Genomic DNA, 27,227 nt, shown 5'->3' with positions numbered 1-27,227 from the left:
ATATTTAAGTGATCAAAATTTCCCTACAGGGGCCGGAGATAGCATGGAGATAGCATGGAGATAGAGCATTTGCCTTCCATGCAGAAGGAAGGCGGTTCGAATCCCGGGACCCTGCCAGGAGCGATTTCTGAGCATAGAGCCAGGAGTAACCCCTGAGCACTGCTGGGTGTGACCCAAAAAACAAAAACAAAAAAAAAAAATCCCTACAAAGGAGCCAGTAGGGCTGTGCACATGGCCAATCCAGGATAGGCCCTATTTGATACCTGGCATCCCATATGGTCCCCCAAGCCTGCCAGAAGTAAATTCTGAGCACTGCTGAGTGTGCCTCCACCCCCAAAGAACCTCAAATACATACGTAACAATCTATATGGAAAGGCATCCCAATTTGAGATATTATACACTTTTTGTTTTTTTTAAATTATTCCTTTCTTTTTTTTTTATTTCACAGGGCTCTCCTCTCTCTGGAAAAGTCCATATTCTCTCCTAAATATTTCTCATTCAATAAAATTTCTTAATTCAAAAAGACAAAAATAATTTTAAGCATACAAGAATTTGGACCTAATTTTCTGCGCTTTCACTAAAAATAACAAAGATTTTTATGAGATTTAAAAACCAGTTCATTACGGATAGAGCCAAGAGTTATCATTAAAGACAACAAATAGCCCAACAGATGTTACAACCATCTTTTAATCATGTCATCTAATACACACTTGGGGTATCTAAGAAACAATCATAAAATAAATTCATCTAATATATCATTTGCCAACTGCCCTGAAAATTAATACATACTGAAAAAAACAGACTCAAAGCAGACATCAAATCTGTAATTTCCTCAATATCTTAAGAGTATATGGGCCGGAGTGACAACACAGAAGGGTGTTTGCCTTGCACACAGCTGCCCAGGACGGGCCTTGGTTTGATCCCTGGTGTCCCATATGATCACCCCAAGCCAGGAGCGATTTCCGAGCGTATAGCCAGGAGTAACCCCTGAGCATCATAGGGTGTGGCCCAAAAGACAAACAAAAAAACACAACAAAACAAAGAGTATACTATAGGGGGCCAGAGTGATAGCACTGCGGTAGGACCTGGGATGGACATGGGTTCGATCCGTCATCCCATATGGTCTTCCGAGTCTGTCGGGAGCGATTTCTGAGGGCAGAGCCAGGAGTAACACCTGAATGCTGCCAGGTGTGGCCAAAAAAAAAAAAAAAAATACACACACACACACACACACACACACACACACAAAATAAGGAAAGGTTTGTTTTACAGTTATTCTTCAAACTATTGTTTATAAAATTTAATCAGGGCCGGAGAGATAGCATGGAGGTAAGACCTTTCATGCAGAAGGTCAGTGGTTCGAATCCCGGCATCCCATATGGTCCCCGGAGGCTGCAGGAGCTATTTCTGAGCATAGAGCCAGGAGTAACCCCTGAGCACTGCCAAGTGTGATCCAAAAACAAACAAACAAAAAAACAAAACAAAAAAAAAGAACACCAAAAAAAAAATTTAAAAGAGGCAGTCATACTTATCAAAATGGCTCACAAACCTATGGAGATTTAGTAGTTTTGTTTGTTTGGGAGCCACACCTACAGTATTCATGGCTTGCTTCTTGGATCAAACTTGAGTTGGACACATCCAAAGGATAAGGCTTACCCACTGTAATAACATTCCAGCCTCTGGAAAACATTTTGACTAGAGCTTCAAAAGCTGAAGCTATATGTAATTAAAGCAAGCAATTCTGTTGCAAAATATACATGACATTATAATGCACCCTAAACTACAATTCATACATAGCCAGTAGTACTAATATAGAAAATGACTGATATATTCATCAATGTGTTAACAATATTTCATTTATATGCAACAGAATATGACTATGACATTTTTAAACAGGCATTCTTTGTGTGCATGTAAGTGATATAACTACTCATTGTGTAAAGTTCAAAATAAGCAACATCAGAAATACCTTAAGGGTCAATAGTAGCACAAGACACCCTCTCCTGTGCCTTTCAGCATTATCAAAATGTGGTCCTGAAAGTCCCTGAGCCCATCACCAAAGTGGTCGTGTATTCATGAACCCAAGTATAAATCATCTGGCCTGACTGACTTCTGGCTGAGTATCATAGAGAGGACTCTGGGAAGAGAACCAGGGCCCAAGACTAGTTAAGAACCGCTCTACTCAATAAAACCACCAGCAATACTAGATTGTAATTTGAAAGGCTACTTTAAAGTGGGATAATTACTGGATTTAGGTAAATTTCTAGTTGCTGTATGTAAAACCTTTTTTGAACTGGGTGGTAGTTTTCCTTATGTGTTCACCGTCTAAAAATTAATTATACAATTTGTATATTTTTCTAATGAATAAACTTGAATGTAGCGATGATTTTAAATAACATTTCTGAGCTATCTATATAAAATACCAGAAATTCCACTGAAGAAAATAAATTGATCCTGAAGATGTTGGTAGAAATGTGATTCCAGAAAATCAAACTTGAGGGCTTTGCACTGTAGCCTTTATGCTCCACACCTTTGAATCTTCTCAGTGTGATACTTCCCTACTTTTCTCTGAATATACTAAGTATGCATTCAGCTTGCATTTCTTCTGTCTGGCATACGTTAGTTACCCCCAACATTTTTTTCTTTCCCTCCTCAATGGACAAATAAAAGAATGGCAGTAAAGAGTTTTTTAATCTGGGTCAGCCAGAGTGATAGCTCAGCAGTAGGGCATTTGCGGGTTCAATCCCTGATGTCCCATATGGTCCCCTTAGCCAGGAGCAATTTCTAAATACATAGCCATGAGTAACCCGAGCGTCACAGGGTGTGGCCCCCCCAAAAAAAAGTTTTTTGACCTTTGTTTTATTGTGGGGTTGAGTGAGGGTGCATCAGTATAGCTGATCAAGCTCAGGGGCCACTCCCAGCACTTTTTTTGGCTGCTCAGGCAGATTATGTGTGAAGCCAGACCTAGTAGTACTTAGGACTTATTCCTGGCTCTATGTTCTTAGATATCACTTCTAGGAGGGCTGAGGGGACTAAATATGGTGCTGAGAGTCAAACCCAGGTCAGCTATATGCCCTACTCTGTACTATTGCTCTATGAAGAGCAGATACTTTCCCTTTCTTCACTTACTCTCGTTATACTGCCATCCAAAATGCTATGTATTTACTTGTTTATTTGTTACCTTACCAAGTCAAAGCAACTCCAATAAAGAGATGAACTAAACTCTTTCTGGTTTGTTTCGTTTTGTTTTATTTTGGTGAGGGGAGCATCCCTGGCTGTGCACTCAGGAATCACCTGTCAGGCTTGGGAATGGGAGGCCAGCATTGCTGAATCATTAAGATCATATAGTCCCAAACAACATCTTTTTAGGGAGGATTGTGCTCCAGGGGTTACTTCTAGCTCTGCACTCAGGAATTACTCATTGTGGTGTTCAGAGAACCATATGAGATGGCAAAAATGGAACCTGAGTTGTCCAAGTCCAAGACAAGCATCCTCCCCACACTGTACTTTGCCCCAGCCCCAGCCCTCCTTTAGGTTTTGGAGGTTTTTTTGAGAGGGGTGTTAGAGCTATCCTCGGTTATGCTCAGAGGTAAACTCTTGGCTCTGCAGGAATCATTCCTATTGGATTCAGGGGAACACATGGGATGCTAGGGATGAAACCAGAGTCAGTAACATGCAAGGCAAGAGCCCTAACTGCTGTACTACCATTCCAGTCCCAGGGCTGCATGTGTTTTTTCAAAAACTTTGTGCCAAGTATGAATTAGTAATTTTTTTGTTTGTTTGTGGACCATAGCTGGCAATGCTAGAGTTTACTCCTGACTCTGCACTCAGAATTTACACCTGGCATGCTCAGGAGACTATAAGGAATTCTGGGGGTTGAACAGGATCAGCCACATGCAAGGGAGCACAAACCCACTGTACTATCGTTCCAGCCTCCCAACACCCTTTTTTTTGGGGGGGTGGGGTGGGGGAGTGGTTGGGTCACACTCTGCAGCACACAGGGGTTTACTCCTGGCTCCACGCTCAGAAATCACTCCTGGCAGGCTCAGGGGATCATATGGGATGCCAGGATTCAAACCGCCATCCTTCTGATGCAAGGCAAATGCCTTACTTCCATGTTATCTCTCCAGCCTTTTAATTTTTTTTTTGGGGGGGTGGGGGTGGGTCACACCCTGCAGCACTCAGGGGAGCATATGGGATGCCAGGATTCAAACCACAGTCCTTCTGCATGCAAGGCAAATGCCTTACTTCCATGCTATCTCTCCGGCCTGCCAGGCCTTTAATTTTTAAAAAGAAAAGAAATAAGAAATCTTTTTTGTTAGGATGGAATAAATGTGTGAAAAAAATAGTAAAATAAAAAGATCAGAGGTAAAAATATATGGGGGAGAGGGAAGAAAACAATGCTATATATTGTTTATTGCATCACATTACAAAAACCTCATTTTATCAATGAAGAAATCACTAAAGGATAAAAAATAGGTCTGATAAAATTTAAAATATATTTTGTTATGATAAATCCAGAATCATTCTAAATGCCATATTAAAGAGACTTGGGAGGTAAGAGGAGAGAATGATTTATATTAAGAGGTTTGGATATACTGGCCTAAAACTATCAATATTAATGAGGATGTGGTAAAATCTGGTCAGAATCAGGGCCCGGAGAGATAGCCCAGCGGTGTTTGCCTTGCAAGCAGCCGATCCAGGACCAAAGGTGGTTGGTTCGAATCCCGGTGTCCCATATGGTCCCCCGTGCCTGCCAGGAGCTATTTCTGAGCAGACAGCCAGGAGTAACCCCTGAGCACTGCCGGGTATGACCCAAAAACCAAATAAATAAATAAATAAATAAATAAATAAATAAATAAATAAATAAATAAATAAATAAATAATAAATAAATCTGGTCAGAATCAGGAAAGATTTTCTAGTAAAGCCAAACACATTTGCTAACAGATTTGTTATCAGAGAGCATTATCAAGGAAGAAGCTAACAGTGGGGGCTGGAAAAAGAGTCCAAAAGACTAGAGAGCTTGCTCTACCCCATACTAGATTTCTAAGTTTGATCACAAGCACTTTATCTCCATAACATAGTATTAGATAATGTTAGGTTAAGGTTCACTGTTATCAGCAACAGGTGCAAAATAACTACTCTGCCATTTTCTTGTCAGTTAGTGATACTCGCTTTTGTTTGTATTCTACCCATGACTTCTTTACATGAATACTATACTCATGAGTCCACTTTAAAGGCTATTAATTTAAACCAGAAAAATATATTTATTTAATCCAAGCATACAAAAACAGCATTGTGAAGCAGCAAGCTAAAGTGTACAAAAGAGAAGCATGTATAATACAAACATGACCCACTGAACTAGTGGAGGCACAGAAGGCAATTACAGTATACCAGCTGAATACTTAGAATTCTATTAAAATTAGCAGTAGGGTGAGCAATTAATGCACAAGTCCAACATGAGTCTTTTTCTTTGGGGGAGGGGTTTTTGGGCCACACCCATTTGATGCTCAGGGGTTACTCCTGGCTAAGCGCTCAGAAATTGCCCCTGGCTTGGGGGGACCATATGGGATGGGGGGGGGGGGAGGAGGGGAATGGGAATGGATCAAACTTCAGTCTTACTGAAGGGCAATTAAAGCTGATGGAAGACAACAGTGGTTCGAATCCCAGCACCCCCGGCATCCCATATGGTCCCCTTGCCTGCCAGAAGTGTTCTGAATGCAGAGCCAGGAGTGACCCTTGAGCGCCAAGGTGTGACCCAGTTACAAACAAGCAAAAAAAATTAAAAAGAAAAAATGAGGGGTGGGGTTAAAAAATATATACAACAACAAAAAAATAGAAACCATTGTACTGCTGGTAAAATGAGACATTCTTTTATCAATAACATATAACATTAAGATTTTGATGTTCTTATTAAAGACTCATTCTCTACCTTCAGTTTTTCTCTCACTGATAAGATTACTTAATTTAATTCTAAAAGTTTAGTTTCTCTTTAATCAATTTCTCCTGCCCTGAAAAGCATCTAAAAGAGTTAATATTTATGTAAGATCTCATATACCTTCTTCCCCTGCACTCTCTTAGAGCCCCCAGCCACACTCTGTTTGCTGGTCCCATACAAAAATAAATAAAATATTTATTTTAAGTTTTCAGATTCATACTATTCCTACCCAGATAGAACTACCAGAGGCCTTTCTATCATTTTTAATCTAAAAAGTAGTTCTCAGTTACAAACTTCAATTCCTACAAATGTCACTAGTGTAATCAAGAGTATTTTAAGGGATGGTTTTAAAAACAAATTTCATTTCTTTACTAAATTGTAAAATAAAAAAATCATCTCTGTATTAGTATTCTCCAATTCCCTCCCCCAAATCACATCTTCTTAGATTTATTTATTATTATGATGATGATGATGATGATGATGATGATGTTTAGACTGAAGGATATTTGAGGTAAGTTGACAATAAATAGACTAAGCCAGTGGCAAGCCTGAGCTGAGAGGTGGAGCCCCAAGTACTACCCACAAGTCCAAAAGCATGTCCCAGGATCTCCACTATGTAAGACACACTAATCCTGCTCAAGAATCTCAATATGAGTGTTCAATTTACTGCACAACTAGGAGTGTTTGAGCACCACACCAAGAGTATAGGAACCACAGACATGAAACCCTTGGTTAATGGGAGTGCATACCACAGCAACTACCAGAGAGTAAAACACCACAATGTGCAAGACAACTAAAAACAACTGCAACCTCTGAATAATACATAGAAGCACAAGATGCGTAACTCATGGAAAGAACCACAACTACGTGTACATGCAACCCTCAGTCATCGCAACAAAGGAAGCAAATGTTTCATTTCTGTTCATCTTTTCAAATTCATTTTATGGCATTTTTTAAATTTTCCATAGCCTTGTGTGTGTTTGTGTGTATGCACGCGCGTGTGCTTTTTGGGGCACACCCAGTGATGCTCAGGGGTTACACCTGGCTATACATTCATGCCCCTTCGCTTAGGAGACCATATGGGATGGCAGGGGATCGAACCGTGATCCGTCCTAGATTAGCACGTGCAAGGCAAAAACGCCCTACTGCTTGCACCACCGCTCCGGCCCCATCCATTGATGGTGGTGCTGAAGGCTTTACATTCAGAATTACTCCTGAAAGACTTAGGGGACAGACCATATGGGATACCAGGGATCAAACCCAGGTCTGCTGCTTGCAAGGCAAATGCCTTAACCACTATACTATTGTTCCTGCCTCTCCACAGCCTTTTTTACCCAGTTAAAGAGGCTGTATTTCGGGCAGAGCTATGTAGTACAGCAATTTGGCACTTAGCTTTGCATGTGTTTGACCCAGGTTCAATCCCTTGCCCTAGCAACCCATATAGTCCCAAGGATCACTTAGAGGGAGTGATCCTTGAGCATATATAAAGCAAGGATAAGTCCTAAACAGTACCAGATGTGTCCTCAAACCAACAATAAACAATAAAATTAAATCTAGGCAAAATAAACCTTTTTTTGTAAAAAGCTTAGGTAACATAATTATGAAAGTGTTAACATGGGGTAGGGCATTTGCCTTGAACGAGGCCAATTCAGGTGGGACCTGGTTTGAATCCCAGCATCCCATATGGTCCCCAGAGCCTGCCAGGAGCAATTTCTGAGAGCAAAGCCAGGCGTAACCCAAGTGCAGCTGGGTATGATTTTAAAAAAGTGTTGACATTTATGGTTTTGTTGTACCACTAATGTACCCCACCATCACTAACATATCCAAAACCTTCCACACCACTGCACTTTTTAAATTTATTTTCTATAGTCTTGCTCTCATTGTTCCTTTCTTCACTGTCTGGTAACCTATTGTGTGATCCAAGGTCAAGGGTTTATTCACATTCAATACTAACTATTCCACTGCTTTGTTTCTCTATAGAGCATAGATAAATATTCTTCCTGATTTATTTTATTAACATGATTCACTCTAATTCCATTCAAGCTGCAGCAAACTGCAAGATCACATATTTTTTTATTATATGATTTTATCATGTGACTCATTTTTATTATAGCTACACTATAACCCATCAGACATTTAGGCTGTTTCCATAACCTAGAAAATACAAGTCACACAAACAACCCTCCCAACTCTCCCCATCTCTCCCCTCTCCCCCATTACCTTTTTTTCCTCCCCGCCCCAAACATTAACCCTACCGATCTCCCTACTTCCATCCCTAACTGGAAGTGACTGATTTTCTAATATGCCTTTTTATTAATAGTCATACTATAAATTTAAGAAAAGGACCACAATTTACAATTAGGTGAATAGAAATTACACTTTACTTTGAAGAACTTTTTTTTGGTGTTTTTTGGGTCAGACCTAGCTCTGTGTTCAGACATTGCTTCTGGCAGACTCGGGGGACCATATGGGATGCTGGGATTCGAACCATCGTCAGTCCTGGGTTGGCTGCATGCATGCCAAATGCCCTACTGCTGTGCTATCTATCCGGCCCTGAAGAACTTATTTAAATCCTGTTAAGGCAACAATGCTCTGCTTGATCAGATAATGCTGATAGCCAACACATAAAGTATACTATTTATTAGGCTCTAGCATAAGCATTCAACATATATTGATTTACTACTTCATTGCCCAACTATTTTCCTAAATGAAAAATATAAAGAAGTCAGCCCATTTGCCTTACTCATACAACAATTAAGAGTCAGATGAAGAATTTTACAAAAACATACTCAAAAGTATGGCTAAAGATCAGTTCCCCGGGGCTGGAAAGATAGCATGGAGGTAAAGTGTTTGCTTTTCACGCAGAAGGTCAGTGGTTCGACTCTCGGCATCCCATATGGTCCCTCGAGCCTGCCAGAAGCGATTTCTGAGCATAGAGCCAGGAGTAACCCCTGAGCGCTGCAGGGTGTGACCCAAAAACAAAACAAAAAAAAAAAAAGAAAGAAAGAAAAGAGCAGTTCTATCAGGTTCTAAGACAAATGGGATAGATAGATAGATAGATAGATAGATAGATAGATAGATAGATAGATAGATAGATAGATAGATAGATAGATAGATAGATAGATAGATAGATAGATAGATAGATGATAGATAGATAGATAGATAGATAGATAGATAGATAGATAGATAGATAGATAGATAGATAGATAGATAGATAGATAGATAGATAGATAGATATAAAGAATCATGATTCTCAAGACTCCATGCTGGTCAAATATTCAATTTATTGTTCTTCCCATATATTTTCTTCCCTGCAGAAAATAACCTGAAAATCCCTTTTAGTCACAGCACCAAGCTAAAAAGCCAACATCTCTCTGTGGACTATGTAAAAATAACCTCTTAATTAAGTCCAGATGTGGCCGCTCTTCACCAAGATCTATTAGCTGAAACAAGGTGGTATCTCCCATTACACACAATATAGTGACAGAACAAGGTAAACATAATCATAAAATATATTGTTTTTTAAAAAATGGTGGAACAGAAATACTGGTTCACAGCAATTCATAAACCCAACTGAACAATTAGTGAGAGGGTCCCAGTTCTATGGAGAGTTCTGGCTGATAATAGGGAGCAGCTTAACCCAGTATTTCTGAGCTGTGTATGGTCCATGGGGCTTTTCCATTATCTGTGCCCCACACCAATTTACCACAAATAAAGCAGATACAAAGACTATGCCTTCTCGACTAAGCAAAATTCTCGACTAGTGGCAGATTAAAGGGCAGGGACCAAGAAGATTAAATCTGTTACATTTTTCACATTTATTCCAAATGTGTGGTTTCTATGACATACAACCAACTCTATAAAACAGAAAACTCTAGTTCTGCTGGTTCTAAATGCCATTTTTCTTTAGAGTCACCTCTTTTTTCCTAGAACAGTGTTTTAGACTTACATTTTGGTTTGATTTGGTATGGTTGGTTGTTTTTGCTTCAGGAGATTCCTATCTATTTCTATTTCTCTCTACTTTGTTTACCTGGCTTCAGGAAAGAAACCATGTTCAGTCTCTCCCCTACTCAACTGAAAGGCAACTAAACTCCTTATAAGACCTTTAAGATTTCTCAGCTGGGAGCCATATTGAACCCTACAGACTTCCAGGTTATTCCACGGGGGTGGGGGGGTGGGGGGCACAGCTAGGAAACATGAGAAAGGCAAGCCCAGAGAAAGGTTGAAAAACTGTTACTTAACTTCATTCATAAATTTTAATAGTAGTGGTGCTAACTACTTAACTGGAAATCTACCTTAGATCTAGAGGAATAATAGTAAATTAGAGGGCGAGAGAGATAGCATGGAGGTAGGGCCTTTGCCTTGCATGCAGAACAGTGGTTTGAATCCCAGCACCCCATATGGTCGGTCCCCTGAGCCTGCCAGGAATGACTTCTGAGTGTAGAGCTAGGAGTAACCTCTGAAGGCTGCCAGGTGTGACCCAAAAACAAAACAAAACAAAATTTTTCTTGAGAATAAACTACTGTACATGTGAATTGATTTCATATAGCAGTTAATTCCTTTCCACAACATCTATTTTGAAGTTGTTCTAACTTATTACAAAGCTAGGATCTAAAAGGCATTTTTTAAATTGAAACAGACAATATTAAATAGAATTGATAAGCAAAAATAGCTGTTTTACTAAGGAAAATAAAAATTAAGATAAAGTCTAACCCCAATCAATGATTCTGAAAGGGTAGAGCCAACTAAGCTTTGTAGTGTCAATCCTAAGTACCTGTTTTCTTGCTACCATAAGAAATGCTATTTTCACCAAAATTCTATAATCCTAAATAGCTTAGAAATTATGAATCTTGGGGCCGGGCGGTGGCGCTAGAGGTAAGGTGCTTGCCTTGCCTGCGCTAGCCTAGGACAGACCGCGGTTCGATCCCCCGGCGTCCCATATGGTCCCCCAAGCCAGGAGCGACTTCTGAGCGCATAGCCAGGAGTAACCCCTGAGCGTCACCAGGTGTGGCCCAAAAACCAAAAAAAAAAAAAAAGGAAATTATGAATCTTGGGGCCAGAGAGATAGCAAGTGGTAGGGCATTGGCCTTGCATGCAGAAGGATGGTGGTTCGAATCCCGGCATCCCATATGGTCCCTAGAGCCTGCCAGAGGCGATTTCTGAACATAGAGCCAGGAGTGACTACTGAGTGCTGCCTGCTGTGACCCAAAAACAAAACAAAATGAAAAAAAAAATTATGAATCTTGGGGCCGGAGAGATAGCATGGAGGTAAAGCATTTGCCTTGCATGCAGAAGGATGGTGGTTCTAATTCTGACATCCATTTTGGTCCCCTGAGCCTGCCGGGGGCCATTTCTGAGCATAAAGCCAGGAGTAACCCCTGAGCTCTGGCAGGTGTGACCCAAAAAAGAAAGTATGAATCTTTGTTTTATAATGCTTACAGGGTAATTTATAGACACATCCACCTAAAATATCCTTTCTTTTATTGGGGAAGCACACCTGGTGGTGCTCAGGGGTTACTCCTGGCTCTGTGCTCAGAAATCGCTCCTGGGGGCCGGGCGGTGGCGCAAGAGGTAAGGTGCCTGCCTTGCCTGCGCTAGCCTTGGACGGACCACGGTTCGATTCCCCCGGGGTCCCATAACCCCTGAGCGTCACCGGGTGTGGCTCAAAAACCAAAAAAAAAAAATAAAAAAAAAAAAGAATACTGGCATCCCATATGGTCCGTCCCCCGAAAACCCGGTGCCTGCCAAGAGCTATTTCTGAGCAGATAACGAGAAGTAACCCCTGACACCACTGGGTGTGGCCCAAAAACAATATAAACAAAAGACAAAAATGTGATACAACTTAAATGATAAATTTAAGTGATATAAAAATTTAAGTGATAGCTACTTCACAATCCAATCTATCCTTGAAATATTTCTCTCAACTACTGATTTATTCACATTACTTAAAAATTGCTCATGAAAGCCTGGGCGCAATACCATACCACAAAAATAAAACCTTGGTTTGGAGAAGATAGTACACATACTTGCCTTGCATGCAGCAAACCCCAGTTCAACCCCTAGCATTGCCTATAAACCTAGTACAGCCAGGGGTCACACTGGAGCACAGAATCAGGAGCAGGCCCTGGATTTTTTTGTGTGTGAGTGTGATGGGGGTGGAGATTTTGGGCCTTTGGAGGAAGTAACAATTCTGATTGCAGTCCTGAAAGGCAAGACTAAATCTAAAATATTTGCATTTTTGAAGTTTTTCTTAACAGGTTCATAGGCTTCAGAAGCATAAATCTAAACAAATCTTTATAAAGCCATATATTTAAAGCAATCACACACTGGTAGTGGTATAATAGTAACAGGTACCTCTTTGGAAACAAAATTCTTTCAGAAGCTAACATGTAAAATTATGTATTCCCACACAAATCTTTTTAATGATTAGCAGTTTATTCTTTCTCAAAAAATAAAAGCCAGGGCCCGGAGAGATAGCACAGCGGCGTTTGCCTTGCAAGCAGCAGATCCAGGACCAAAGGTGGTTGGTTCGAATCCCGGTGTCCCATATGGTCCCCCGTGCCTGCCAGGAGCTATTTCTGAGCAGCCAGGAAAAACCCCTGAGCACCGCCGGGTGTGGCCCAAAAACCAATAATAATAATAATAATAATAATAATAATAATAATAAAAAAAGCCAACAGAGCCAGAAAGAATAAGAAACAATTGCTAAATTCCAAAAGAATATTCATTGTAATATTTAACAATGGAAGCATGGATTTTTTAAGCAATAATTTAAAGGGAGGAGGACTGTTTTCAAAGCACAAGTTTTAAGAACTTATCTTTGAAAGGTGCCAAACCAAAGGTTAATCCTCTATGTGTGCTTCCTAAAGCACTCAGGGTCCAAGTATTATTACCTTATAGTAGAATCTCCTCCATGTTGTCTGACACAACAGTTCTCAAAGGAATGAGAAGGGATTCCTCCTACCAGGGAATAGTTGGCATCAGCTGAATCAATTTGTATTGTCATGGTTAGAGATAGGTGGTTACTGCTAGTAGCACCTAGCACAACAAAGTGAGGGAAGTTGCTAAAAACCCTACTCCACTGATAACACCCCTTACAACAAAGAATCATTAGGCACAAAATATAAAAAATATGTAGTTAAGAAACACCAGGCCAAGAGCCCGGAGCAGTGGCACAAGTGATAGGGCCTTTCAAAAGACTGATGCAGGACTGACCACAGTTTAATCCCCATATGGTCCCCAAGCCAAGAGCAATTTCTGAGGGCATAGCTAGGAGTAACGGGAGCGTCACCGAATGTGGCCCAAAAACAAACAAACAAAAAAAGGCATCAATTCCTGGCATTACAAAAACCTGGGTTCCGGGGTTTTAAGGTCACTGGTGTGTCCCTGTCCACAAAACAAATAGCAACAGGTACCAAACCTTTAAGAATATGAACTATATTGTACAAAATAACATTTATTCTGGCTTACAGAACCAACTTTGTAAATCAGTTTTGCATATTCAAGTCTTCCACGTAAGAACAATGTCATATATTTTATGTGCTAAATGATTATCAATAAAGCTAATTTTTTTTAAAAAATTAACAGAAGAGCTTGTGATGAGTTAAAATAAACATGGCTCTTGTTTAGGAAAGATAATGATATAATAGGACACACTGGAACAATTTCCATTATCTTCCACCATTAAAAACATAGACACACATTGGGCCAGAGAGATAACAGCACAGTAGTAGGGCATTTGACTTGAGAGCAGCCAATCCAGGACCAACAGTGGTTTGAATCCCGGCATCCCATATAGTCTTCGTGCCTGCCAGGATCTATTTCTGAGCACAGAGGCTAGGAGTAACCCGAATGCTGCCGGGTGTGAACCAAAAGCCAAACCACAAATACACAAACACACACACACACACACGCACGCACGCACGCACGCACGCACGCGCAGAAATTATGCTTCTAGACATATATTTCAATATACATGGCTTTAAAGAAGAAAAAAACTACATGTGGGACCAGAGAGATAGTACACCAGATAAGGCATTTATCTTGCACATAAGCAACCAGATTTAACAGGAATGACTCCTGAGCACAGGGCCAGGAGTAAGCTTTGGCTAAACACAGCTGGGTGTGGCCCAACTCCTGCCCCCAAAACAAACAATATTCATGTATATGGATATTCACTACATATTAGTTGAAGATTGAAAAAAGACAGCCATCAATATTTTCTTACAAAATAAATGACAAGATTTGGGGTTGGAGCCATAGCACAGTGGTAGGGCATTTGCCTTGTACACAGCCGACCCGGGACGAATCCAATATTAAAATGTTGAATGAAGAATGAGTGTAGTGTGGTAAAACTTTAGGAAATAATAGAAGGCGTTTAGTTACACACAAAATCTAACACACATATATGTGTTTATAAAATCTAACATTGCACTAGAGATATTCTGTGCATTTAAAAAACAAAAAAGTATTTCTAGGGAGAGGTTTAAAGGGTCAATAGGAGGAAAAGAAGTTAAAATAAGGAAGAGTGCTTTCATGATTTTTATACATTCTAAAATTGTACCTTGTATGAATATTTCTTAATCTAGAAATTTAAAAGTTTTAAGAATTATAAATACAGTCTCTTGAGAGGAAAGACTACAGGCATAGAAAACAGTGATCTAGTGAGCCCAAGCAAAAGATAGCACAGCAGAAGGGCATTAGACTTGCAGGTGGCTGATGCAGGACAGACCTTGGTTAAGGTTAGATCCTCCACATCCCATATGGTCCCCTAAATGCAGAGCCAGGAGTACTGAGTGTCACTGGGTGTGGCCAAAAAAAACAAAAAACAAAAATAAAAAAAGGAAGAAAACAGTGATCTAGCAATGGCCTAATAAAATGAAAAAATATCCCCCAAATGACTGGAGATTATTGCTGCACGTGTATCTAAGCAGCTGGGGGCAGGGGTAGGGGAGGATCAAGAATGCTAATTACTTAAGTGGACACCTACACTTAACCCTAACTTCTCTCAAACCACTATATCATGCCATCCTCCCTAAAAGTTCTAACATCTACCATCCTCACTGACTTCTGCTTTAGTACATAATGAAATGACAAACAATGACAAAAGCTGCCTTCTCTTCCTACCAACACATTCTAATTTTGTCAAGTTTTAACAGTGGTTTCCAATTTTATAATCATCTCCCCCTCTAGGGCCAGTTTGTTTGACCTCACTTGGCTTTATGGGCTGAGGGCTTGTTCCAGGCTCTGCAATTCAGAAATCGCTCCTAGCAGGCTCAGGGAACCTTATAGAATACCAAGGATCAAAACTGGGTTGGCTAAGTGCAAGGAAAGTGCTTTACCTGTCCATACTAATTTCTCCAGCCCCTGGCTTGCCTTATTCTTAAGCATTTTCTGTTTATCTTCTATTTGCATCGCATATTTCTTTCCCCTTTTTTTTTGGGGGGGGGGGGAGTGTTAGGTCACATCCAGCAGCGCTCAGGGGTTACTTCTGGCTCTACGCTCAGAAATCGCTCCTGGCAGGCTCGGGGGACCATATGGGATGCTGGGATTTGAACCACTGTCCTTCTGCATGCAAGGCGAACGCCCTATCTCCATGCTATCTCTCTGGCCCCCGTGCATCGTATATTTCTTACACACCCAAAATAAACTCCCCTCAACTTCAAGTTTACCACTTCAATGACTTTGATTCCATATCTTACTGTTCCCATTTCCTCTCTTAAGACATTCCATCAATAGCACCTCCCCAACACACCACTAAAATCTCATTAGGATAAGCAACGAGTGAAGCATCGTTACCCCACTAACCTCAACAATATATTAAAAAGTTCACATCTCTCTCCCTCTCCCCTCTCTCCCCTTCCAGGATTACTCTTCAGTTTCCTTTATTAACTGCAGTACTCCTCCCTCCATTTACATTTCACACGCTCAAGTGATCCTAGAGTACAAAACTTACGCCCTGAGCAGCACAAACAGGTGACAAAACAAGTGGACCAAAACCATAATTTCAATTTTGTTTGAAAAACTACATAATATATTAGAATTTTTCTACTCAGGAATTATTGAGGAGGTGGAGAGAAGACTGGGCCACTCTCAGCTGTGATCCTGATCAAATCAAGATTAGCCAAATGCAAGGCAAACCTCTATACTATCTCTCCAACCCCACAAATTCTATCTGAAATTCCCATTTTCTACCCAAAATGGATCTAGAGATGACTTATAAATCAATAAAACTAAACTCAAAAATTATTTTAAATTATTTACTCAGCAATAATATGGAAAAAGGTGCTTTGGAGGCAACTGACCCAGATTTTAATCCTTGGTTCACGTGATCCTCCCTTAGATGCTGAGTGCTGTCCTAGAGGACAAGTTTGACCCTACCCAAATATTTGGGTAATTCCTGTGTAATTCTGGGTAATAATGTGACATCACAAAGTCAGGCAACACTTCCACCCTCGGGCCCTCACACTGAACTGCTGGGCCAGGTGACCCAGTATCACATTTAGCAGCCGCTCGCTCCATGGCCCCCCCTAGACAATATGCTGGGAGAACTCATTCTTCCCCTTCCCACTAAGAAAAGAACTACATATACTATAAACTGACCATAACCAAAATTCAAGGAAAGCAGATGGAGGAAACATGTAAACAAAAATTTATGTTCAAGAACAATCAGTGCTGGTGGGGATGTGGAAAGGAACTCTCATTCTCTGCTGGTGGGAATGCCATCTAGTCCAGCCTTTATGGAAAACAATATGGAGATTCCTCAAAAAACTGGAAATTGAGGGGCCAGAGCGACAGGAGAGTGGTAGGGCATATCCTAACCCAGGCTAACGCAGGAAGGACCTCAGTTGGATCCCCAGATCCCTCAAGCCAGGAGCGATTTCTGAGTGCATAGCCAGGTATAACCCCTGAGCTTGCCAGGTGTGGCCCCAAAACCATAAATGAATGAATAGATAAATAAATTTTTTTTAAAAAACTGGAGATTGAATGGCTAAAGAAACTGTGGTACATATACACAATGGAATATTATGCAGCTGTCAGGAGAGATGAAGTCATGAAATTTTCCTATACATGGATGTACATGGAATCTATTATGCTGAGTGAAATAAGTCAGAGAGAGAGAGAAAAACGCAGAATGGTCTCACTCATCTATGAGTTTTAAGAAAAATGAAAGACACCCTTGTAATAATAATTTTCAGACACAAAAGAGAAAAGAGCTGGAAGTTCCAGCTCACCTCAGGAAGCTCACCACAAAGAGTGATGAGTTTAGTTAGAGAAATAACTACATTTTGAACTGTCCTAATATTGAGAATGTATGAGGGAAATGTAGAGCCTGTTTAGGGTACAGGCGGGGGTTGGGTGGGGAGGAGGGTGATTTGGGACTTGGGTGATGGGAATGTTGCACTGGTGATGGGTGGTGTTCCTTTTATGACTGAAACCCAAACACAATCATGTATGTAATCAAGGTGTTTAAATAAAAAAAAAAATTAAAAAAAAAAAAAAAAAAAAAAAAAAACTGGAGATTGAGGGCCCGGAGAGATAGCACAGCGGCGTTTACCTTGCAAGCAGCCGATCCAGGACCAAAGGTGGTTGGTTCGAATCCCGGTGTCCCATATGGTCCCCCGTGCCTGCCAGGAGCTATTTCTGAGCAGACAGCCAGGAGTAATCCCTGAGCACCGCCGGGTGTGACCCAAAAACAAAAAAAAAAAAAAAAAAAAAAAAAAAACCCTGGAGATTGAGCTCCCATATGATCTATTCTTTTTTTTTTTTTTTTTTTGGTTTTTGGGCCATACCCGGTGACGCTCAGGGGTTACTCCTGAGCTCCTGGCTTGGGGGACCATATGGGACACCGGGGGATCGAACCGCGGTCCGTCCAAGGCTAGCGCAGGCAAGGCAGGCACCTTACCTCTAGCGCCACCGCCCGGCCCCTGATCTAACTATTCTACTCCTAGGGATATACCTGACAAAAAAGAGGATATAACAAAAAAGCACAATACAAAAATGCCTTCCTCAAACTTATATTCATTGCAGCACTATTTACAAGCCAGAATCTGGAAACAACCAAGATGCCCTTCAACAGATGAATGGCTAAAGAACTGTGGTACATACACACAATGGGATATTATGCAGCCCTCAGAAAAAATGAAGTAATGAAATTTTCCTATACATGGATGCACATGGAAACTATGTTGCTGAGTGAAATAAGTCAGAGGGAGAGAGATAGCCACATCTATGGATTATAAGAAAAATAAAGACATTATTGTGATAATGCCCAAAGACAAAAAAGATGAGGGCCAGAAGGACCGGCTCACAATATGAAGCTTACCACAAAAAGCGGTGAGTGCATTTAGAGAAATAACTACATAATAGTTATTAAACTATCATGACAACGAGTAAGAGAAGTAGAATGCCTGTCTCGAATACAGGCAGGGTGGAGGAGAGGGATGTTGCACTGGTGAAAGCGGGGTGTTCTGTTTATGACTGGAATCCAACTACAATCATGCTTGTAATCATGGTGCTTAAATAAAAATATTATTTTAAAAAAGTATGTTCTTAACAAAGATGACTTGAAATATTTCCCTGTAATACATATAAAAGCCTCACTAAGTCATTACCCCAAGGAGTTCCAGTACTTTTGCATATGAAAACTAGAAATGTGAGCAGATTCACACACACATCATGGGGGAGGAGAAATGAACAAAATAGAAGCATCCATATAAAAATATTTAGATACTAAGGCCGGAGAGATAGCATGAAGGTAGGGCATTTGCCTTGCATGCAGAAGGACGGTGGTTCGAATCTCGGCATCCCATATGGTCCCCCAAGCCTGCCAGGAGCAATTTCTGTGTGTAAAGCCAGGAGTGCTATCGGGTGTGACCCTCCCCCAAAATATATATATATATACACATACACATACAGAGAGAGAGAGAGAGAGAGAGAGACAGAGAGAGAGACAGAGAGAGAGAGAGAGACAGAGAACGAGAGAGAGAGAGAGAGAGAGAGAGAGAGAGAGAGAGAGAGACTACATGATGCTGCTACACAAAAGTCACTTATGTGGGAAATGCAAACAATATACCATTTACAAATAACAGTCCAGGGCCAGGGATATAGCTATGACACAATAGCCAGAGACAATAGTAAATTATTTGCTTATATTTTAGTATATAGAATATGCAGGATTTTTTAAATTACATATATACTTTGTCTTTGTAAAACTGGAGCCACATACCCAACAATTTCTTCTATTGCCCTCAGGAGGAACTTGAGGGACCATATGCATTGCTGGGAAATTAAACAGGGGTCAGCATATGCAAGGAAAGCAGAACTTTTAATTCTACACTATCTTTCTGGCCCCACTGTAACTATCAAGAGCCAAGTATATTCTATCCCAGGCCCTGGATTGATCATTTTCTTCCTACTACTCAATTCACAAGTTTGGAATTGTGTCTTTTTATTCTCTATGTTACTTCTTTCCAAAACTATGAAAACTATTTATTGAAACTAGAAGCATTCTCTTTAAGTATCATTCTCCTCAAAATGGCAAAAATCTAGGGCCAGAGAGGTAATCCACAGGTTAAGGTATTTACCTGCACATGGCAAATCCTAGTTCAATCCCAGTACCACAAGTGATCTCCATAACACTGCTAGGAGTGATCCCTCAACACAAACCTCACCAAAACATGTTTTACAGTCACTCTATCTTGCACCCATGTTCCCGTAATGTTTATACTCAGCATTCCTTTTCACTAAGTAATAACCACCACGACAGATTACTACAAACTAAAGCTCAATAAAAAGTGTGTTTTATTGTTTGGTTAGTTGGTTTTTAGTTTTTGGTTCACACCCGATGACTCTCAGGGGTTACTCCTGGCTATGTGCTCAGAAATCGCTCCTGGCTTGAGGGATCATATGGAACACTGGTGGATCCAACCTCGGTCCACGAAGGTCAGCCACGTGGCTCAGCAGCGTGCAAAGCAATGCACCCTAATGCTGCGCCACCACTCGGTCCCAAAAGTGTGTTCTTTATTACTAAAATAGAAAAATTCTGAGTGTAGCCAGGATTATCAACTCATTCTCAAAGTAGATAATAAATTGGGACTGGAGAGATAGCACAGCGGTAGGGTGTTTGCCTAGCCCTCAGTCGACCTGGGTTTGGTTCCCGGCATCCCATATGGTCCCCCGAGCCTGTCAGGAGCAATTTTTGACCAGAGTCAGGAGTAACCCCTGAGTACTGCTGGGTGTAGTCCAACCCCCCCAAAAAAGTTAATAAATGTAAGCAATGTATGCCACTTTTATAATACAAACTGTACACGGGCAACCAAATACCTTCTGAGTAAAAGTTCAGAGGATAACATAAATCTGGCATCTGTTGGCTGACAAGTTTGGACTAATACCTTTGTTAATAATCTGTCTTTTCTGCCAAATTTGAGGATCTCTTTCTCTTATATATTTTTATAAATATTTTAATATTTAAAATAAAATGTATCAGATTGTACTTCTTCATATAAGGAAATTCTCTGCCACTGCCTCATCAAATACTTCTCTTGTTATTCTTTGAAATTTCTCATTTGTAAAACCTCAATATGCCATTGGTTTCTTACTGCTCATTCTTTATTTCTGTAGTATACTGTGCTTAAATTCATTCTTTTTTCCATGTCTCCTAAAAGCTGCTGTCTTCCCCAATCTTTTTTGTTTACTTTTTGTTTGGGACCACACTCCAACAGCTCAGAGATTATTCTCAACTCTGTCCTAAGGAATCACTTCTGGCCAACTAAGAGAACCACATGGGTTGCTGAGGATTAAACCCAGATCAGATAAATCCAAGGCAAAAGCCCTGGACCATTGTGCTATTGCTCATGCCCTTTGTTCCCCAATTTTTTCTATTTCACCTAAGACTCATCACTACCAATTTTAAAAAAGGGGTTAGGGTGTGGAGGCACTACACTTTGACATGCCATGGAGCGCATTATGTACTGATTTCAAAAATGTTTAACAATCAGTATCTTAAAATGAATGAAATGTTTTTCATTCCCAGGAATATCTACTTTTTTGGTTTCATAACTTCCTTTTCTAAAGATCCAACAACTTCCCTTAATCTCAATGACAAGTTATAAACTAACTAATGTATCTTCATATCTGGTATTTTTTAAAGTGCTTCTACCAATGTTCCAATCCACTGTAGACCAGGTTTTATACTGTCTGTGGTGGTTAATATTCACAATATCACAAATCAAGATGTTAAGCTACTGGAGCAGACACAATTTAATGGTTACAATACTGTGAATAACCTCTTAACATTTCTATGTGCTTTTCTCCTAAATTAAACCTTTAAGGTTCTTCCTTAACAAAACATAATAACAAAAAACATAAATCACATTCCAGCTCCTAAGATTGTTCATGAGTTTCCCAAAAGTAGAAAATATATACCCATCAATTAAGAATAAATTGTAGGGCCCGGAGAGATAGCGGCGTTTGCCTTGCAAGCAGCCGATCCAGGACCAAAAGTGGTTGGTTCAAATCCCGGTGTCCCATATGGTCCCCCGTGCCTGCCAGGAACTATTTCTGAGCAGACAACCAGGAGTAACCCCTGAGCGCCGCCCGGTGTGGCCCAAAAACCAAAAAAAAAAAAAAAAAAAAAAAGAGTAAATTGTAATCTATCCATACAATGAAACATCACTCAACTGCAAAAAAAAAAAAAGAGATAAAATACTGACTGCAATTCTTGGAAACCTCAAAAAAAAAAAAAAAGCTTAATAAAGTCAAACACTAAAATTCAAAAATTGCATAATTCTATTAAGCATAAAGTCAATCAATACTAGCTAAGGCACTATGGGCAAGTTAAGGGAATGAGAGCTGACTATCTAGTAATTACTAAGGTTTTGGGTGAATAAAAAAAATGAACTAAAAATCAAGGTAGTCCTCAGCTGAATGCACAAGTTTGCGATATTAAGAAACACAAAATTGGGCCCGGAGAGATAGCACAGCGGCATTTGCCTTGCAAGCAGCCAATCCAGGACCAAGGGTGGTTGGTTCGAATCCCGGTATCCCATATGGTCCCCTGTGCCTGCCAGGAGCTATTTCTGAGCAGACAGCCAGGAGTAGCCCCTGAGCACCGCCGGGTGTGGCCCAAAAACCAAAAAAAAAAAAAAAAAAAAGAAAACAAAATTGAATAAAGGGTGAAATATATCTAAATAAACCTTTTTTTTTTTTTTTTTTTTTTGGTTTTTGGGTCATACCCAGTGGCGTTCTGGATTACTCCAGGCAGGCACGGGATACCATATGGTGCCAGGATTTGAACCACCGTGTTTGAGTGTTTGAATCAGCTGCATGCAAGTCAAAAGCCCACCTGCTGTACTATCTCTCCGGTCCCAATAAACCTATTTTTAATACATGTAAAATAATACATGTGCAGACTCCCAATCAAGATTTAGTAAGAACTATTTTGCTTCATTAAGATCATTTTTCAGGGCTGGAGAGATAGCATGAAGGTAGGGCATTTGCCTTGCATGCAGAAGGACAGTGGTTGGAATCCCAACATCCCATATGGTCCACCATATGCCAGGAGCGATTTCTGAACGTAGAGCCAGGTTGAATAAAGGGTGAATAAAGGAACCCCTGAGCGCTGCTGGGTATGACCCAAAAAAACAAAACAAAACAAAAAATAGATCATTTTTCAGTAAATCTGACAGTTTTCTTTAAAGCCAAATTCATAAAATGGTCAAGAAAAATAAAATTACAAGTACTATCAGTGCTGCTACTTTGATTTTTGCTAAGACAAAAGAGCAGTTTGATCTGTCATCAGTGAAAATGGCAACATAATGAAAAAAAGGCTTTAACTTCAGTATTCCCATACAAAGTGGTTTTGACCAAGAGCTCTGAATCTAGGTAGAGATCTATCAAAAGTTCACAAACCATACACTGAGAATTGCTGCTCTAAAACCAAAGCTTCAGAGACTCAAATGCAATTAAAGACCTAAAACAGGATGGGAGGGGCTGGGCGGTGGCTCAAGAGGTAAGGTGCCTGCCTTGCCTGCGCTAGCCTTGGACGGAACACAGTTCGATCCCCCAGCGTCCCATATGGTCCCCAAGCCAGGAGCAACTTCTGAGCGCATAGCCAGGAGTAACCCCTGAGCGTTACGGGGTGTGGCCCAAAAACAAACAAACAAAAAAAAAAACAGGATGGGAAAGAGATTAAAAGGCTAGAGAACACACTTTGCATGTGGGAAGCTGAGATCCAAAGACAGCACTATATCATTCCCTTGAGCTCTACTGCGAGTAGCTTAAAAAGTGTTTTAATTCAAAAAGATCTATAATGCCAAAGTATAGATCTGAGGCTTTACAACAATTACAATTTCTAATATATCAAATTTATCAAAAGAAAAAGCAATCTTAAAATGGTGATGGAAATTACTTCAATAAATAAAAATACCCTAATTCTCAATTTAAAATTTAAGTCACTGACTCATTGGAAGGTTATATTAATAAAATCTCCACAGAAACTCAAATCTGATGTACAAGAATGAAAGGATTTAGTGCTCAGCAAAGTATATATGATATATTATATAAGTAACATTAATATGGTAGTGATACTTTCAAAACTTATTTAGTCCTTATACAACATTGAGAGTAAACTTCTGAAATTTCCATGCATGTCATCTATGTATGAATACAACACAACTAAGTTAAATGACCATTACACACCTGTGAATAAAGTATTAAGAGAACAAAAGCATTTTAGGTTTAACCCCAAGAGTCCCAATTTCCTTGAGGAAAAGTTTGAGAAAGAAAAACTAGCAGTTATGTAGTGAATCAGACAACATAAGTTATCTTTATTCCCAGTACCAAATTTTCCCTATCCAAAAACAGCACACAAAACACTTAACCTACTTCAGGACATCCAAGATATCCCACCTACTAGAAATGTTGTAAGCCTTACAATACTAATCAGACATGAATAAAGTATGTAAAATTGAGTAAGGAAAACTAAAAATAAAATTGGTAACACTGGATCATGAATCCCTGACATCAGAAACTAAATTTCTTCAGGTACAATTCAGAAGACATTTTGATGGCTATACTTTTCATATCAACATGTATGCTACTGAGAAAGACTCAAAAGCAAAGTATTTCCTACTCATTAACAAAACGAATGAACTGTGGCATGACATGCATTACAACTCACCGGCAGGACTGTCAGCATTCTCTCCAGGATGTAGCTGTATACCAGTAGAATCTATAGAGTTCACTGTAACTGTTTGTAGATTTGGCAACTGACCAGTGCTTAGACTAACTGGAGTTGAAGTCAAGGCTCCACCTGTTGCAACTTGACCAAGTGTGAGCGTCTGAACAGGTGTCAAAGTTATTTGTTGGGCAGCAGTATTCTGTATTTGCAAATTCTGCAAGTTCTGGACCCCTTGTACTTGAAAGGTTTGCCAAGTTATCTGTCCAGAAGGGGTCACTGTCTGTGCCTGTATTAAAAAGGTTCCAGGATTCAACTGCAACTGAAGATTTTGCAAAGCCTGTTGTGATATATTTTGACCACTGGCTTGCACACCGTGGATTGTCTGTGGTGTAATACCTTGCACAATTTGGGCTTGACTGGTTGGCTGCTGAGACTCTTGAAGCTGTAGATGTGTAGGCTGTGCTGTAGAAACCTGAATATTCTGAGCCTGTGTCTCTTCAGAAACAGGCGACTGGATATAATTTCCCTGAAGATCTGAAGAATGGACTTGCCCACTAGATGTAGTCAAGCTATTTGCGTTTTGTTGCAATATACCTGTACTATCTATAGTAACAGGTAGCTGTGATGAAGACGACGTTGGCACAAATAAATCTGTATCAGTATTAGTTTCATTAATATCAGGAGAAACTCGCTCACCAGTCCTTTCTGAATTGTCTGAACTATCCATAGCTTGTCCTGTGTTTATCAAATGTCCATCGGCATTAATGCCTGCAGTCATTGTCTGAGAACTGCCTGAGAGTCCCAAAGAATCTAGATCGACACTATTGATTGGTACAAAGGTAATATTTCCTGGCAGACCAAGAGGGACATTAGCAACTACTTGAGTTTGGCCAGGAAAAGATGAACCACCAATTGCAACTCCCTGGACCTGGACTTGACCAGTTTGTGGCATAAGGTTCTGGATATTAGCAGGAGGTGTTCCAGAAGCAAGCATAGACTGATTAGATCCAGGAATGATCTGAATTTGACCACTTTCTTGATTTAAACCCCCATTATCTGAAGAGCCTGTGAAACCAATCTGAACCTGCTGACTATCTGTTGACTGAATCTGTGGTATTACTTGATATTGAACATTGGACACTGTACCATTTGATGAATCTGATCCTGGTGTAACTGAAAATATTTGTTGATTCTGCAAATTCTGAAGGGGAAGGACATACTGCCCACTCGAAGTAGCAGCACCTGGAATCTGTACTAGATTACCAGCTTCATCTTTTATAGTTGACTGTGTACTTGATAAAACCTCCCATCGGTTTGGTGCTCCTCCCAACTGTGCAGAAGCCAAGTCACCTGTCTGGAGGAAGAAAACAGACAATGTTATGTGGTATAAATAAATATATACTGCAAGTATATTTAAGCAAATCTCAAAAACTAATATAAGTTCTATTTACTGAAAATAAAGATTTAGCTTAACACTAAAGTCAAATACAAAAACAGTATCACAAAAAAATACTCATTTTCAGTTGTTAGATCTTGCAAAGTTCAGTTGTTAGATCTTGCAAAGACAATTCATGCTATTTGAGCAGGGAGAAAAAGGTCCCATCACAATAATCTTAAACTAATCTAATCCTTCAAGTATGATCTCTAATTTCATACAGCTTTAAAACAAGGAGCCAGTGTGACAGTACAGTGGGTAGAGAGCACTTGCCTTGCATGCGGCCAACCTAGGTTCAATCCCAGCATCCCATAAAGTCTCCCCAGAGCAACACCAGGTGTAATTCCTGAGTGCCTTTGCACTCAGAAGTAACCCCTGAGGCTCGCCAGGTATAGCCCAAATCAAAATAAATAAATAAACAAACAGAGGGGGTGGAGCCATGGCGCAAGCAATTAAGACATCTGCCTTGCGCACGCTAGCCTAGGACGGACCACTATTCGATCCCGGAAGTTCCATATGGTCCCCCAAGCCAGGAGCGATTTCTGAGCTCATAGCCAGGAGTAACCCCTGAGCGTCACCAGGTGTGGCCCAAAAACCAAAATAAATAAATAAACAAAACAGAATTAGAAAAGATTAAACAATTCAAACCAATATGCCCAAACATTCGCTTTCTGAAGGTATATAAGCAACTAAAAATATTACTATAAATGGTACATATAGTGGTGCAAATGATGCAAAAAAAATGCAACATTTGGGGCCGGTGTGATGGTGCTAGAGGTAAGACGTCTGCCGCCTTGCAAGCGTCCCATATGGCCCCCCAAGCCAGGGATGTTTTCTGAGCACATAGCCAAGAGTAACTCTCAGCATCAATGGGTGTGGCCACAAAACAAAACAAAACAAAAGCACCATTTAAACAGTGTCAAATCTATTATAAATGTTAAAATTTGCATGTTATTGCTATGAAAAATAAAGCTGATCTTTTATAATGTGTATTGGAATATTCCAGAGTAAATCCATTGCTACTAGAGCTATTCCATTTGCAAGTTAGAAAGGTCTTTACTTTTAACTATGAACTACTTAAAAATTATAATAAATATATAACATGGCTGAAGAGATAGAACAGGAGTTAAGGTGTTTGCCTTCCATGTGGGGACCCCAGCTCAGTAATTAGTATACAGACCACTGATCACCACCAAGAGTGATCCCTGAGCACAAAGCCAGAAGATGACCTTGTGCACAACAGGTATGGACCCGCCCAAAAGGTCTTTCTTATGTATCTGTGTGCACATAAATAACTACAGTGGCATGTAAGAAACTCTGCATGTAAGAAAACCTTGGGTTGAACACTGACAACTCTCCCCCCAAAATATCCATAAAAAGTCACTGTCCTGTAGCAATATAGCAAAGTTGCCACATAGGAAAGATTTTTCTAAAATGTGAAAGCTAAAGATTCAGACCCTGGTTTTACTCATTATTCTTTCCATGTATAGCCAAGCATTTACATTTCACATTGTGCTAAAATCTACAACTATTAGAATGCCAGGGATCACTTTCATAGCTAATGAAGTAAACAAAATTTGAAAAAATATCAATCTAGGGGGCTGGAAAGTTAGCATAGTGGTAGCCTTGCAAGCAGCCAATCCAGGACAGCCAGTGGTTCGAATCCCCACAT

The 27,227-nt window shown here is 40.1% G+C and overlaps 1 protein-coding gene across 1 annotated transcript in view; it reads right to left on the bottom strand.

The window, feature by feature from the left end:
• Window positions 1-27,227, bottom strand: part of SP3 (Sp3 transcription factor) — a 53,305-nt gene that overhangs the window by 15,289 nt on the left and 10,789 nt on the right. Inside the window, exon 4 of the mRNA XM_049773401.1 lies at window positions 24,121-25,474. Coding sequence (XP_049629358.1) covers window positions 24,121-25,474 — 1,354 coding nt within the window. The remainder of the gene's footprint in view (window positions 1-24,120; window positions 25,475-27,227) is intronic.

The sequence above is a fragment of the Suncus etruscus genome, chromosome 5, assembly GCF_024139225.1.
Source record: "Suncus etruscus isolate mSunEtr1 chromosome 5, mSunEtr1.pri.cur, whole genome shotgun sequence".
In the NCBI taxonomy this organism is placed as follows: Eukaryota; Metazoa; Chordata; class Mammalia; order Eulipotyphla; family Soricidae; genus Suncus; species Suncus etruscus.
This window is presented reverse-complemented; position numbering and strand designations above follow the sequence as displayed.